General features: G+C 37.1%; 1 protein-coding gene across 1 annotated transcript in view; it reads left to right on the forward strand.

Moving 5' to 3' along the window:
• Positions 1-16,440, forward strand: part of lamb1a (laminin, beta 1a) — an 84,230-nt gene that overhangs the window by 31,636 nt on the left and 36,154 nt on the right. Inside the window, exons 8-18 of the mRNA XM_028812513.2 lie at positions 249-369; positions 469-657; positions 4,244-4,420; positions 7,533-7,645; positions 8,056-8,135; positions 10,821-10,956; positions 11,040-11,198; positions 11,564-11,691; positions 11,792-11,912; positions 14,681-14,879; positions 15,447-15,590. Of these exons, the coding sequence (XP_028668346.2) occupies positions 249-369; positions 469-657; positions 4,244-4,420; positions 7,533-7,645; positions 8,056-8,135; positions 10,821-10,956; positions 11,040-11,198; positions 11,564-11,691; positions 11,792-11,912; positions 14,681-14,879; positions 15,447-15,590 (1,567 nt within the window). The remainder of the gene's footprint in view (positions 1-248; positions 370-468; positions 658-4,243; positions 4,421-7,532; positions 7,646-8,055; positions 8,136-10,820; positions 10,957-11,039; positions 11,199-11,563; positions 11,692-11,791; positions 11,913-14,680; positions 14,880-15,446; positions 15,591-16,440) is intronic.

The raw sequence follows: 16,440 nt of genomic DNA on the forward strand, positions 1-16,440 counted from the left end.
CAACTTATGGCCCAACCCCTGTCCTATGCTATGGCCCTGTTATTCCATTCTAGCATGTTGCTGGCTTATATGTTATTTATATTAGTTTCTTTTTAACTAGTGTAATTAGATTTACTATTTTTTATGATACTATAGGTATATTATTCTTTCAGTTTCCTTGAATTTTTGTAATATAGTGAAGAGCCAACTTATAATATACTTTAATTAGCATGATTTGAAATTTAACTGGATGTGTATCATACTTTTAGGTGCATGGTCATTGCATGTGCAGGCACCACACCAAAGGTTTAAACTGTGAATTTTGTGACGACTTCTATCATGATCTTCCCTGGAGGCCAGCTGAGGGACGGAATAGTAATGCGTGCAAAAGTAAGCTTACTTAAGTCAGAGAACATAAAGAAGGTTTTAACATGAGAAGAAAAAAACTGTACAAGTGTAATATTTTCTCTGTTTGTGCCCTTAATCCAGAGTGTAACTGCAATGAACATTCAAACAGATGCCACTTTGATATGGCTGTGTATATGTCAACTGGGAATGTCAGTGGGGGTGTATGTGATGATTGCCAGCACAACACCATGGGCCATAACTGTGAACAATGCAAACCATTCTTTTTCCGGCATACAGAGAGAAATCTCCGTGACCCCAGCATCTGTGAGCGTAAGTTCATCCTGTTATCACTTTAAATATAAGATATGAGACAATGAATTGACGTTTATATTAGCCCCTTAATTATTGTCAAACTGTACTGATGACTTTCAGAAACTGTCACAATGGATACCACCTGCACCTTTAAGTGTTATCTTAAAGAACAGAGGGGATTCCAAGGTCCTTTTATTAGCTAACGAAGGCTAATAATTCAATTAAAATCTATCTATCCAAGTAGTCTAGACTCATAGTTAAGGCGGCTGATTTGAAACAGTAAGTAGCTGAATTTCTCCTTCTTCTTCTTCTGGCTGCTTCCGTTAGGGTTTGACACAGAGGATCATCTTCTTCCATATCTTTCTGTCCTCTGAATCTTGTTCTGTTACACCCAGCACCTGCATGTCCTCTCTCACCACATCCATAAACCTTCTATTAGGTCTTCCTCTTTTCCTTTTCCCTGACAGCTCTATCCTTAGCATCCTTCTCCCAATATACTCAGCATCTCTCCTCTGCACATGTCCAAACCAACGCAATCTTGCCTTTCTGACTTTGTCTCCCAACTGTCCAACTTGAGCTGACCCTCTAATGTACTCATTTCTAATCCTATCCATCCTTGTCACACCCAATGCAAATCTTAGCATCTTTAACTCTGCTACCTCAGCTCTGTCTCCTGGTTTCTGGTCAGTTCCACCGTCTCCAACCCATATAACATAGCTGGTCTCACTACTGTCCTGTAGATCTTCCCTTTCACTCTTGTTGATATCCGTCTGTCACAAATCACTCCTGACACTCTTCTCCACCCATTCCACCCTGCCTGCACTCTCTTTTTCACCTCTCTTCCACAATCCCCATTACTCTGTACTGTTGATCCCAAATATTTAAACTCATCCACCTTCGCCAACTCTACTCCTTGCATCCTCACCATTCCAGTGACCTCCCTCTCATTTACACACATGTATTCTGTCTTGTTCCTACTGACCTTCATTTCTTTCCTCTCTAGAGTATATCTCCACTTCTCCAGGGTCTCCTCAACCTGCTCCCTACTATCGGTACAGAGCACAATGTCATCAGCAAACATCATAGTTCATGGGGACTCCTGTCTAATCTCGTCTGTCAATCTATCACCATTGCAAATAAGAAAGGGCTCAGAGCCGATTCCTGTTGTAATCCCACCTCCACCTTGAATGCATCCGTCACTCCTACCGTAGACCTCACCATGGTCACACTTCCCTCGTACATATCCTGTACAACTCTTACATACTTCTCTGCCACTCCTGACTTCCTCATACAATACCACATCTCCTCTCGAGGCACCCTGTCATATGCTTTCTCCAGGTCCACAAAGACGCAATGCAACTCCTTCTGGCCTTCTCTATACTTCTTCATCAATACCCTCAGAGCAAACATCGCATCTGTGCTGGTCTTTCTTGGCATGAAACCATATTGTTGCTCACTAATCATCACCTCACTTCTTAACCTGGCTTACACTACTCTTTCCCATAACTTCATGCTGTGGCTCATCAATTTAATCCCCCTTGTAGTTACTACAGTTCTGCACATCCCCCTTATTGTTAAAAATCGGCACCAGTACAGTTCTTCTCGACTCCTCAGGCATCCTCCCACTTTCCAAGATTCCATTAAAACAATCGGGTTAAAAAATCCACTGCCATCTCTCCTAAACACCTCTATGCTTCCACAGGTACGTCATCTGGACCAGCGGCTTTTCAATTCTTCATCCTCTTCATAGCTGTCCTTATTTCCTCCTTGCTAATCCGTTGCACTTCCTGATTCATTATCTTCACATTATCCAACCTCTTCTCTCTCTCGTTCTCTTCATTCATCAGCCTCTCAAAGTACTCTTTCCATTTGCTCAACACACTCTCCTCGCTTTTGAGTACGTTTCCATCTTTATCCTTTATTACCCTAACCTGTTGCACATCTTTCCCAGCTCGGTCCCTCTGTCTAGCCAATCGGTACAGGTCCTTTTCTCCCTCCTTAGTGTCCAACCTCTCATACAACTCATCATATGCCTTTTCTTTAGCCTTCGCCACCCCTCTCTTCACCTTGAGCCTTATCTCCTTGTACTCTTTCTGCATCTCTCTGACTATCCCACTTCTTCTAGCCATCCTCTTCCTCTGTATACTGTCCTGTACTTTCCCATTCCACCACCAGGTTTCCTTTTCCTCCTTCCTCTGTCCAGATATCACGCCAAGCACCCGTCTTGCTATCACCCTTACAACATCTGCTGTAGTTTCCCAACTGTCTGGTAACTTTTTACTACCACCCAGTGTATGTCTCACCTTCTCCCTAAACTCAACCTTGTAGTCTTCCTTTTTCAACTTCCACCATTTGATCCTTGGCTCTGCCCTCAATCTCTTCCTCTTCTTGATCTTCAACGCCATCCTACAGACCACCATCCTATGCTGCTTAACTACACTTTCCCCTGCCACCACTTTGCAGTCTTCAATCTCCTTCAGATTTACTCTTCTGCATAGTATGTAATCTACCTGTATGCATCTTCCTCCACTCTTGTACGTAACCCTATGTTCCTCCCTCTTCTTAAAATACATATTCACCGCAGCCATGTCCATCCTTTTGGTAAAATCCACTATCCCTGACCTTCTTCATTCCTCTCCTTGACACCATACCCACCCATCACCTCCTCGTCTCCTCTGTTCCCTTCACCAACATGTCCACTGAAATCCGCACCAATCACCTTTCTGTCCCTTGGGTACACTGTTCATCACTTCATCAAACTCACTCCAAAAATCTTCTTTCTCACCCATTGCACACCCAACTTGCGGGGCATATGTGCTAACAACATTCATCATCACACCTCCAATTTCCAGCTTCATAATCATTACTCTGTCTGACACTCTTTTCACCTCCAAAACAATCTTGACATACTGTTCCTTCAGAATCCATTTCTCCTCCTATCCACACCATGATAGAACAATTTGAATTCACCTCCGATCCACCTGGCCTTACTCCCCTTACATTTAGTCTCTTGCACACACAATATATCAACCTTCCTTCTCTCCATCATATCTGCTTACTCTCTCCCCATACCAGTCATACTGCCAACATTCAAAGTTCCTACCCTCAGTTCCACTTTCTTTACTTTGCTCCTCTCATCCTGCCTCCGGACACATCTCCCCCCTCTTCTTCTCCTTCTTCTTCGGCCAACAGTAACCCAATTTCCGCCAGCACCCTGTTGGCTAACAGTACTGGTGGCGGTCGTTGTTAATCCGGGGCTCGAACGATCCAGTATGGAAATTTGTACTGTTGTCCGCATATTTATTTTGCAAAATTTTACACTGGATGCCCATCCTGACGTAACCCTCTCCATTTATCCGGGACCGGCACGAAGAAACTCACTGGTTTGTACATCCCCTGTGGCTGGGTTAGCTGAATTTCTCATTATGTGACGCTTAACAAGTTAATTAACCTCTAGTGATTAGGTTATGTATCTGGTGAGTGTGTTCTATAACTTTAAAAAGATAGGCCCCAGCAACTCGTATTAGTAGTTTGAGTATATCATATTTATGCATGTCTCAAGCAAGCAGTTGCTCATTGGAGTCTCTGTCTCATTTCTTTGCAGCGTGTGACTGTGACCCTCTTGGCTCTCTGAATGGTGGAATTTGTGATCGTCACACTGATTTCACAGCTGGCCTTATTGCTGGACAGTGCCGTTGTAAACCAAATGTTGAGGGGGAGCGTTGTGACAGGTGTAAAGAGGGTTACTATGACTTGAGTGATGACCCATTAGGATGTCAACGTAAGTTAATATTCTTTTTTTTTCAGCAATATGCTTTTGAATTAAAATTATGTGAACATCATGTATGTTGACATTATTTTTTCCCTACAACATGTTATAGAAATGGATAGCTACTTTGTATTAATAATTATATCTGTGTGTCCACCCATTTTTTGATCACACTTTCTTAACAACAGCATTGCAGGTAACCCATGTAAGTAGCATCAAACACCAGATAGGAACCAGAGCTGAATTAAATCCTTGAAAATCACATTAGATTCACACAAAAAGTCACTTATACTGGATCAATATAGGGTATGTTGTTTTTATGTAACCGTTTTTATGTGTATGTTTAAGTGTATATTAAATTTCTTGAAACGATGAAAAAAAAATGCGCAAATTCAGAGTTGCCAGTTATGCAGGCATACATAAGTAGGTTACCTGAATTAAAAACTCATTGCACTATGTACACAATGTTCTACTTCACTTTATGCTAGGGGATTGTGCAAAATTAACATAAAAGTGTCAATGCTAGGCAATATGCCTTCCATAATATTTTGTAACATGTATACCTGTTTTGGTATTTGAATTGGTTTGTGTATAGTTTATACTGTATATAGAATGCACTGTAAATAATATTTGTGTGTGTCTATGTGATGTGTGTAACATAATTCAGTTCAGGGTCATTGGGGCTAGAGTCCATTTCAGCAATATTTGGTAAGAAAATCATGTAGCGCACCAGTCCACTGCAAGGCCAGCTCATGCACAAAAGATTAATTTGGATTTGCCAGTTGACCAAACCAACATGTTTTTTAGGATGTGAGAGAAAAAACAAAGTAGTGAGAGAAGAGTAAATATTTGTGTGCAAATTCCACATCGATAACAACTATGCACAGGATTAAAACTGCATGGATTATACATCTATGTTAAATACTCTCTCAGCATGCCAACCAGCTGGTTTGAACATGCTGGGTAAGTATGTACAGATGGAAAATAAAATCAAAATGGATAAAATAAATTGGATGGAATAAAACAAAGGACTAAAATGGAAGTGAATAAAAATTTTTTTTATCACCTTTGTATGTTAATGAAAGGTTAAGTGTGAAAATCAAATTGTGTGCATGTTTATCAGGTTTGGAATCTATTAAGAATATTTGCATTTTCATGTGAGTTATGACAGTTGAAAGCGTCATATATTAAAACCAGTATTAATGAACCAATATGTACTGTACATATAAACTAATCCATATATTTAATATTCTAATTATTCTAGCTAACCCCAAGGTTTTGCCCTTCCTGCTTTGTCTGCACCCAATATATAATTGTTTAATTACAGTTACTTGGATCTTTAAGTTTTAAGTATTTGAGTTATCATTCAAAATTATCAGATCATATGAGCTAAATGAATTTGTGTTGCCTGTCAACAGTTTTTGTCATATTCATTCAGAACTAACACTTGATCAGTATTTTAGCAGTTAAGAAAGGACACTTGCTAACATGCAGGCAACATTTTTTTGAAAATACTTGTAGCTGGGAATGGGCATCACTAACTTTTCTACTGTTTTCAGTATTAAAGAGTCCTGAGTTTGCATGCACAAAAAGGAAATTCCACGCAAAATTTCCAAACATCTGTGAATGTGTACGTAACATTTCAACCAAGCATAACAACATATAGTCAGCCTGCATCTTCTAAAAATAAGAAATAAGGGAAGGCTAATTCCATATTTGACAAAATAAAAATGTTTGAAATAAGACACGTTGGTTGTTCTGCCTTGACCAGGCATAACATATATACTTTGCAAACAACATGTCAACTTTGTAAACTTTTTCATTATATGGCAGCATGTGGCATACTATGATTTTACTTACTGAAAGCAAAAAATGACAGCCAATAGTATGTGGCCTGACAGAGCTGACGCTGTGCAAAGGGTTAACAGCTGCAGCGAGTTCAGCAGCAATCTCTGGCCTTGTTATTCTTTTTTCCATTTTGTCATGGTACATAAAACACAATATATCAGACAGACAAGCTCCTCTTCTGTTTGTGAGATCCAAAGACCCCCACGTTCCTTATTCCTTGTCAATGCCTTCAATGCATTGTACTTTTGGATGAGCATTCATTAGTTGCCAGATGTCATGCACACAGAGCCCACCCCTATGACTAAAGACAAAAGCAAACGTGTTTGATATAACAGAGCTAATCATAGGCTAGTTTGACGGAGTCACTGGCTATGTTACATTGAGAGCCACCGACTACCTCCGACTTGCTAAGATTATGTAAATGAAGGCTACAACTGAAAATTGGTGAAAAAGTTGTCTAATGTGACATAGACTTTAGCTATAATCCTCACTGTCCTATTTTGTTTAAGAAGCCATCTGCCATTTAACAAGTCACAGATAGGCTCACTAGTAAAGCGGTAAGCTTTTTTGATACTTCTGAATGAAAGTGTCCATGTGGGGCATGTAATACTGCTATCTGTGTTTCAACATGTGAAAAGAAACCTGATTTACTGTAAATAATTTACCAATCCTGTGTAGCTAGTGTTATGTCTCAAGGCATTAAAGTAGTTCATGTTACTATTGCCTTGAATGATTTCTGAATTAATTATAATAATGTCTCTAAATAACTGATTCATAGCTTTCTATAGAGCATAGTGTGGCCCAGGCCTGTGTTTATTACTGTCTCAGATATTTTAACATGTTTTTATTATATATTTTTATTAAGCAGAAAAATAATATGCTAATTTTTAACAACTAATAATAAATGATTAGCACTACTGCAGTCTCAGTGTTCTAGATACTTAGTCCTAGATCCAAATCCCAGTCCCAGTCAGCATATATTAACTTTAAACATTCTCATTGTGTTTACTTCAGGTACTTCTGTTTTTCTCAACTATCCCAAAAATATAAGTCTCAGACACTGAATTTATCCAGTATGAATGGCTGTGTGTATGTGAATGTGCCTTATAACTAATGTTGCTGGGTCTTCCCCAATGAACCTGACTTAGATTAGCACAAATCCAAAAGCAGATAGATAGGAATAGAATGCAGAAAATAGTCATCTGGATGGATAAGTCATATAAAAACAGTTCTTATATTGGTAGTTTCTTTACCATATTTTTGGGCCTTTTTTCAGCTTGTACTTGTAATCTCCTGGGAACTCACCCTGGAGGAAGCCCTTGCAGCGCAGACACCGGAGACTGTTATTGTAAAAGTCATGTGATGGGGAAGAATTGTGATCAGTGTGTAGTGAGTAAACTTTTAAGACTAACAGTAAATGTTACAGCTTGGTGGAAGATGAAAACTACTTTCAGTGTGAGCCTTAAAACTGCACATATGGATATACTGTTTTTGTAAACACACTTTAAATGTTCATTTAACATTGGTGATTTTGGTTTGAATGTGTTTTGCTTTTTTGTGTAAATATGCATTACATTTTATTTGATCTAGATTTTAAAATGAACAGATTGATGGGCTTCCAAATAAAAAAAACAGCCTCATGTAGTAAAAGTTATCTCCAGCTTCCATTCTACTGGAGTGTATCTGCATTCATTCAATTGTATTTTGCTCCCAAAGTTAATGATGTGTGCTCCGCATGCTTGAAAACATGGGTTACCTTTTCATTTTTATGTGAATACTAATTGCCTATTACTTAACAGCCTGAACACTGGGGACTAAGCAATGATCTGGAAGGATGCAGACCTTGTGATTGTGACTTGGGTGGTGCCTTCAATAATGAGTAAGGTCAAGTTAATTTTACAGTACAGTATAATGCAAGTATAAGATTTTATAGCAGGGCATGATTATTTTTTGAGTATTTGTGCATTTCTTTGCTAAAATGTCTTTATAAAGTGAGCAATCAGAAGAGTAATTATATTCCAGCATTTTTTATAATAAGTGTTTCTGATCTGAGCTATAATACTTCTCCCGTAATTTACATTTACATTTACAACATTTAGCAGACGCTCTTATCCAGAGCGACTTACAACAGTGCTTAGTAGTCTAAGTAGTCTTAGTAATCATGGCAAACAATTCAAGTTTGTGCTGTTAGGTTAAGTGACCTTTCTGGATGTGCACTTTATGACCAACTGTGTTAGTCTGAGGCAAAATTATTTTCTTGGAAGGCTGGAGTCCTTCTTCCCTGTGATTATGAATGGGACAAGCTCTTTCGGGGGACATATGGCTGTACATTTGCTTGCAGTGCTGTCTCAAAGATTCAGTATCCCGGGTTTAAATCCATTAAATGGTTGTTTGTCATGGTACCAGGTGTACATTCTCCTCATGTCTGCATTGAGTTTCCTGTGGTTTTCCGGATTTCCTACAACATTCTCAAAGAAATGTTTATTTGTTTGTTTGAACATTCAGAATCAGCCAAGCATATGTGTTTGTGTGAGTGGGCCCTATCATAGATTGGCACTCAATACAAGGTTCAGTCCCAGTGTTTGCTTTGATTGTGGATCCATTCTTTTGATTTTGATCAGTTGTAGTTAAGTTACTGCATTGTTTTTCTCCAGCTGGCTCCTGGCCCGCAATCCAAAGATAAAAACCTTTCAGAAGTTTTCTCACAACATCGAGGCTCCTGTACATCGCTGTAAGCCCTTGCATGGTCAAAATGAAGCTTTGAGTCTATTATGTACATGCATTTTTCTGTATACTGTACTCCTGGTGACATTTGCTATTGCAAACACTCAAACAGGATTCTGGTTAGAATAATGCTAGACAAGAGCCCACATACCTCTTCAACACTTGAAGCTTATATAAAATTATGTATAAACACATGCTGAGCTACAAATTAGCTAGCTCTGCTAGTACATTAGAAAACATTATCAAAAGAATATTATTTTATCAAATCAATGGTATACTGTATCTTGCAATGCATTTAAATAATGTATTATACTTTCCAATATGATATACAGCAACTAAGGGATGCACAGGCACCCAGGATGGCTCAGCTCAGGTAACTTGTTATCTGTCCTTATCCCAGAACCAGAAATAGTGTAGCATGTTATACATTCATTCCCAGGGATGGCGTGGTTGACTCTATCTTTACTACGTCTGTCAGGTTACCTCTTGGGGCCTGCAAGTTTTTTAAGTGCTCCTGTGTCAGTTACGCCACTTCAGGCTTTATGCAAAGCAACAAAGCCAGACAGCTTTGCTCATTTCAACTGCACTACACCCTCACAATCCTGAATTGGATTATGCTAGTTGGAGAATGTTCTGTTCTGTTCAAATAAATACATATTGTAGTTCATTTTTAGCGCAACAAATTGGTTAGCTTCATATCCTTTGATATAGGTTCTGCACATCATCACATTTTGCTTCTTTGAGAAAATCTGAATTCTAGGCTGCAACATCAGGAGGATCAGATATTTAGATTTATAGATTGCTTACTTTAAAAGTGGGAAGGAATAGTTAATGGAAAAAGATTTTTATTCTTTGAAGCAAAGCGCAAACGGGGACTAAGTAAAACTACTACTACTATTATATGCTTTGAGAAAAGTATTCTCTTATTACAAAACATTTATTGTGACAGTATTGTTTTTATGCATTATTTGGATTCTTTAAACTTTTACAAGCTGCTAAATAACATTAGCCAAGGATGTTAGATATTTATAAAAATGGGCAGTTAACATACTTTAGAAAAGCTTTAATTATATAGCATTTTACTACAGTGAAGACCTTCCCAATAACACTTATAAGTGTACAATTTTGTAAAGTGTACTTTACAATTACAGCTCAAGAAGGATAAGTGTCACCTAGTGAGTCAGAGATTAGAATTCAACTGGTACTCTCTTGAACCATAAAACCTGTCATCATGAAACAGTAGGATTGTCCAAATCTAGTAAACATGTACAGTACTAAAACTGAAATTACATTTGTATAAAAAAATGGCTGATCACAATTAACATGAATACTAGTGTAAGTAGTGAGATGGATGGCGAGGTAAAATTACTATTTAACTAGGCTCTAAATTATAAGGTTGCAAGGTAAGTTCTAATCAAGTCAGATATATCTCATTAGATGACTACAATGTAATATACTTATTTGAGTTCATACATTCAGTACAGGGTGGTACAGTGATTAGCTTCTGAGTCCTGAGTTCAAATCACATCCTGGACACTGTCTATGTGGAAAGTGCATTTTCTACATGCATAATCATGGGTGTTTTCCTGTAACCCATTCACAAATTAAGTTAAAGGCAACTACAAATTGTCCTTTGTACCTTGTGGTCCATCTTGGATAATTCAAATCTAGTGCCTAATAAAAGGAATAGCTTTGGAATTATAAAATGAAGACTGGCTGTATTGATTATTTATGTCAGTGAATCTTCCATTCATGTTTTTAATTCTCTAGGTACTTCTTGTGAATGCATTAGCCATTTTAAAGTATCTGAACACTTATATATTCCTTTTCCCACTTTCAGTTGTTCACCAGATTCTGGACAGTGTGAGTGTCGAGACCACATGTTTGGAAGGCAATGCAATGATGTTGAACCTGGCTTTTACTTTATTGGCCTTGACCATTATACATATGAAGCAGAAGAAGCCAACTTTGGTCCAGTGAGTTACTAAATACATTGAACTTTAAAAGGCTTTTCTTCTAATGTGAATAATTCAGCAACTTGCTGGCACTGTGCTTCTAGGGACTAAGCATAGTTCAGAGACCCTACCCACAAGACCGCTTACCAACTTGGACAGGACCTGGATTTGCATATGTACCAGAGGGAGGCTATTTGGAGTTTTATATTAATAATATTCCTTATTCAATGGAATACGATATTTTAATTCGCTATGAACCACAGGTAAGCATTGGCTAAATCTGTCTATTTTGACTTGACAACAGTAACTTTTCTTTGTGTTGTATTAGCAGAAGTAAATATTTAGAACAATATACAGATGGTTTAAGATAAAGGAAACAAAATTGTTGGTATTCCATCTATGTTATTCTACCCACTCCTTCCCCATGTAAGATGAGAAGTTAAACCAGAAACAGCCGGTCACCCACTCATCTCATTTGATAAATGGCCCTTAACACTAAAAGCTTTCCCTGTGTTTATCCTTGGAATATGTCATTCTCATAGATTTTCTGTAATAATACTAATGCGGCCAGATGTTGTAATCACCCTACAAATCTTGTGCTGAATTATGCCAATTTACTTGCCACCAGTTACCAGAGACATGGGAAGAAGCCGTGATAACTGTAGTCCGCCCAGGCATTATTTCTACTAGCAGCAGATGTGGAAACACAATGCCTGATGATGACAGACAAGTTGTGTCTTTGCCTCCAGGCTCCAGGTTTGTCAAATTGTTGGCGTATATATGAAAGAAAAAATAATAATAATAAAAAGCCAGGTGTTCAACAAAGCCTTTCTGGCTGTTTTGTTTCTTCTTTCAGATATGTAGTGTTGCCAAGGCCTGTATGCTTCGAAGAAGGACTGAATTATACTGTCCGCTTGGAATTGCCACTGTATTCTTCTTCAAATGATGGCCAGTCTCCTTACATGCTGATAGATTCTGTAAGTTTATGCCAAATAGTTCTAGCTTAAAGAATGGATTTATTTTTTATTTACAATTCTAACACTTTCTGAGTGAAAATAGGCATGCCATATGTAGTATGCATGCATGTACAGATTCATTTAATGTTGTACAATATATTATGATGGGTGGCCTGGTGTACTAGTCGACTGCAAGCATGAAAAGGGGACAAAGAACATGGCTCCTAATAGAAGTGACAGGGAATTGTGTTTCAGTAGTTTTATTCTGGGGCCAGTAATCTGAAAGGCAACTGTCAACATTTTCCCAGGATGCTAGTGTAAGGAAGTTGGGTATTTGAATAAGACTGAAAGGTTTATAGGTACATGGAAGCTAGGGTTCAGCTAGAGGAGAGGAGTTAGCACAGTCTCTCAGTACTGATATATGTTTCCCCTGAGATGTTCAGATTTGTTTCATTTCCCAAAGACATTAAGGTTAAATTGATTGGAACATAGCGGGTTGGATAATTGATGGATGGATGATTGGAACATATAACAAAGGCCCATGAGTGATTGTAGGTGTATTCTGTAACAGACTAGTGTCCTGTCCAGGAATAGCCAGTAAAGTAAATTTGATTGCGGTCTACTCAGTTTCTCCAAAACCATTAGTATTATTATACAGTACTTTATATTTTTATTTTTTTAGGAATTTTAGATTTTGTTTCCCTCTTCTTAGTGTTTTGAATGCTTTTCCCTATTTTGTTCTTGTCAGCACATGTTGTTTTATGATTTACTGTATCTCCTGAATATTATGATTTTAACCTTAGTTAAAATGAAACTTTGATTTGTCATGCCTATTTACTATGTTATGCAAACAGATCCACTTATTACAGGTGTTTCATGCAGTTAATGCTGTTTTATTTGCTGGTGGTCAAGTGACTGGGGTTCAGCCTATCAGAAAGTGGTTCTGGCATGTCCTGACTTGTGAATTGCACTGATAAACGTTATGCTTTGACTGGTTTTAGCATTTATTAAAATATTTTGCTACATTTAGATTAATGACATGACAAAACATCAATAAAAACATTTCCTTGCTTCGTTCAGACTTTACAGTAGCTCATTGTAATTCCAGAATATTTTGTATTTGAGAAACTCTGTGAGTACTTGTTTGCTGGCAGTGTAAATATAAATTGCAGCAAAATATTTTTGAGTATTGATGCTTTCCAGTACTATATCTTGATTTAATTTCACTTTGCTGTAATAATAAATATTTACATTGCAGTTACACATCCATCCATCCATTTTCCAACCCGCTGAATCCAAACACAGGGTCACAGGGGTCTGCTGGAGCCAATCCCAGCCAACACTGGGCACAAGGCAGGAACCAATCCCGGGCAGGGTACCAACCCACCGCAGTGCAGTTACACAATACATACCAAATAATTTGACCAAATAATTCTAAAACACTTGTTTAAACTGTCTGAATGAACATTAAAATTGATTTTTACTTCCTTTTTTGGGGCCTGCAATGGACTGTTGGCTCTTTATTGCCCTACAGCTAGTGCTGTAAGGTTGGACCTCACAATCCTGAATTGGATTAAGCTGGTTTGAAAATGTGCTGGATGTCACATTTTTTCATACAATTTTCATAGAAAAACAGGATTATTTGCTAAATAATATATTTTTTTGTGTTTTCTATGTCTAGTTATTCATTTGTACCCATCATATTGTATTATAATATTTATACAAAAGAAAAAAAAACCAGAATAGAGGGCTAGCAAGTCTCTATAAAATACCAGTCTATCTCAGGTTGCACTCAAACAGCCCCCAACTTACACAGGGCCAAATTTGGACTTACCGGTTACCGTATCAGACACAACTTTGAGGATGTGGGAATAAAACCAGAGTACCCAGAGAATATTCCACACTGAAACAGGAAGAATATATGAACTGTACACAGACAGTGATTGGGTGCAGGATTCAAACACAAAACACTGGATTCCACTGTGCAATAATGGTACTATTAAAAATAATAATTATTATTATCATAATAATATTGCAGGCACTTAAACTTAAAGGAAAAATAATGCAAAGGACATGAATCCACTCTACATCTAAATTCATATTTACATTCTTGGTTGAACAAGTAGAAAACAAGCAAAATATAGATTTAAATGCAGAAAGAGAGTATAATGGCATGAATTTGTATCCAGGACACATAATTTAAAAAATTTAAATGAGTGAATTTTCAACTTTGTATTAATATTATGTAGAACTAATGCAGATATCTTCCTGCATTAAATTCTTCTTATTGTTAAACCTATGGTCTTCCAGCTTAAGTGTAATGCCTAGCATAACATTACATCAATACATCATTTTAAAAAAGAAATTACAAAATGCACAGAATATTTCTACTTAATAGGTTAATAGGTACTTACTTGTAGCTTTCCAAGCATTCTCATTATTGTTCCCTTTTGCTGAATTCCCCACGCAATACTATTGAGAAAATAACTGTTGAAAGAGTTGGTATCCTAGTGTTGAATCTTTTCTGTAAACACACTTTGTGGTCGAGTTAATTAGAGAAGGCAATTCAGTATATAATTAGGACTTCTGGCTTGTTTTTGTCTACAATATTGTCTGTTGGTATCTGTCCTCTCCTGGTTAATTTCTATCAATTAAAACTAATCCCTGAAACATTACCTCTCTAACTGGTGTTTATACAAACCAGAGTAGGGTAATGAGAGCATTACCTCCTTTTTGAAATCAAAGTTAGACAAATTAATCTGTTTTCTTACATCTCTTTTCTTTTGCAGCTTGTCCTCATGCCTCACTGTAAAAGTTTGGAAATATTTACTGGCAATGGTGGTAGTGTTGACACAAACAGTGCTTGGGATACCTTCCAGAGATATCGCTGTCTAGAGAACAGCCAGAGTGTGGTAAAAACCCAAATGACTGACATCTGTAAAAAGATCATCTTTAGTATTTCCGCCCTTCTCCATGAGGGGGCATTATGTAAGTATATTAGTGCATGGCATTTCACACTAAGTGACATTTGATTTTGATATACTTCCTTTCCAGTACAGTGTGCACATTTATGCAAACTCTGTGTTTATTTTTTTAAAGTTTTGTTTTGGACATTTTTATTTTACTTGCATGTTTTATTATATCATAATCTTTTGCGCAAAGGATTTAGTGAATTACAGTGAAATGTTATATTTTTTGTCTAGCATTCTGTGCTGTGATATTAGACAGTGTACTGTTCAGCACTCATGCTTCTAGGCCCCAGTCTTACGCTAGTGGTAAAGTATACAGCAAGTTTCAGTACTTCATCGTTTTCTTTGTTTTTTTCTTCTTCTTTTTCATAATGAATGCATTTCTATCTCGAATATATTTCTTTGGTTCTGAAATGTAATGGCAAATGCAATATGATAATCCTTAAAAAACATTTTTTCTTGTTTTCCTAAAGTTCACAATGTTGCATGTTAGTTATTAGAAAGTAACTGAGAATGGTCTTCTGTCTAGTTTCTTGAGAAGTACATAGCAAATATTAAATTTACAAACTTCTGCTTTTCTTTTTAGCATGTGAATGTGATCCTCAAGGTTCTGTTAGTGCATTGTGCAATCCAAATGGTGGCCAGTGCCAGTGTCGACCGAACGTTGTGGGAAGAAATTGTGACAAGTGTGCCCCAGCTACCTATCTTTTCGGGCCTTCTGGTTGCAGATGTAAGTACAATCTTGATCAATTAGATTATGTTCAGAGCATTGAACCAGTATCATATAATGATACAATTATTATATTGAAGTTAAATCAATAAAATTGAAATTCAGTTTCTTCTTTAGTAAGCATCTTATGAGAAAAGAGTAGATGTTCATCCCAAGTGTTGAAATTTATATCACTATCATTTTGTCTCTCTCAAGCATAATGTTGATCCTCAAAAAAAAAAAGTAAGAAAAAATGTATAATAAGAAATGCTTTAATGCGAGTGCACAATTCAACCCACCCCATCTCTTCAGTTTATAGTAACATAATATTTCTAAAATGTAATTGAGATTAGTGCTAACTAAAGCTTTCTTAACGCATTCTGTATTAATTAATTTAAAAAGTAAGCTTTTATCTGGACTTTCACCAGTGCTGTTATAATTTTCTTTTAATGTAGAGACCAAAATAACTCCAGATTTTACACAGTTTTTTATGTTTTTGAATACTTATTTTTTGTTTTTCCTTATATTTTGTTAGGCTGAAAGTTTCCCATCTTCTAGGGTTTAAGATTGTCAAGCTGTCATGAGGTCACTGGGATGATCTCTGCGCGTGCGAACTTTGTAGAGTAGGTCTATAAACACCCACATTTTTTCAATAAAACCAGGAGAAACTCTTAGCTTTTCTGATCCTTATTAGCAAGATGCCAATTTTCTGCCTCTTTTCATCCTCTATTAACATTTTGCTTTATTGGTCTGTAAATTTCTCACTTTCATTTTACACAGTAGTTATTTTTTGGGGTTCCCATTCTTTCGTTTTTTGTCCAAGATTTTTCTTTATTTTATTTTATTCCACTACAGTGGTGTTGTTCGTGTC

Source organism: Erpetoichthys calabaricus, chromosome 1 (assembly GCF_900747795.2).
Source record: "Erpetoichthys calabaricus chromosome 1, fErpCal1.3, whole genome shotgun sequence".
Taxonomy (NCBI): domain Eukaryota; kingdom Metazoa; phylum Chordata; class Cladistia; order Polypteriformes; family Polypteridae; genus Erpetoichthys; species Erpetoichthys calabaricus.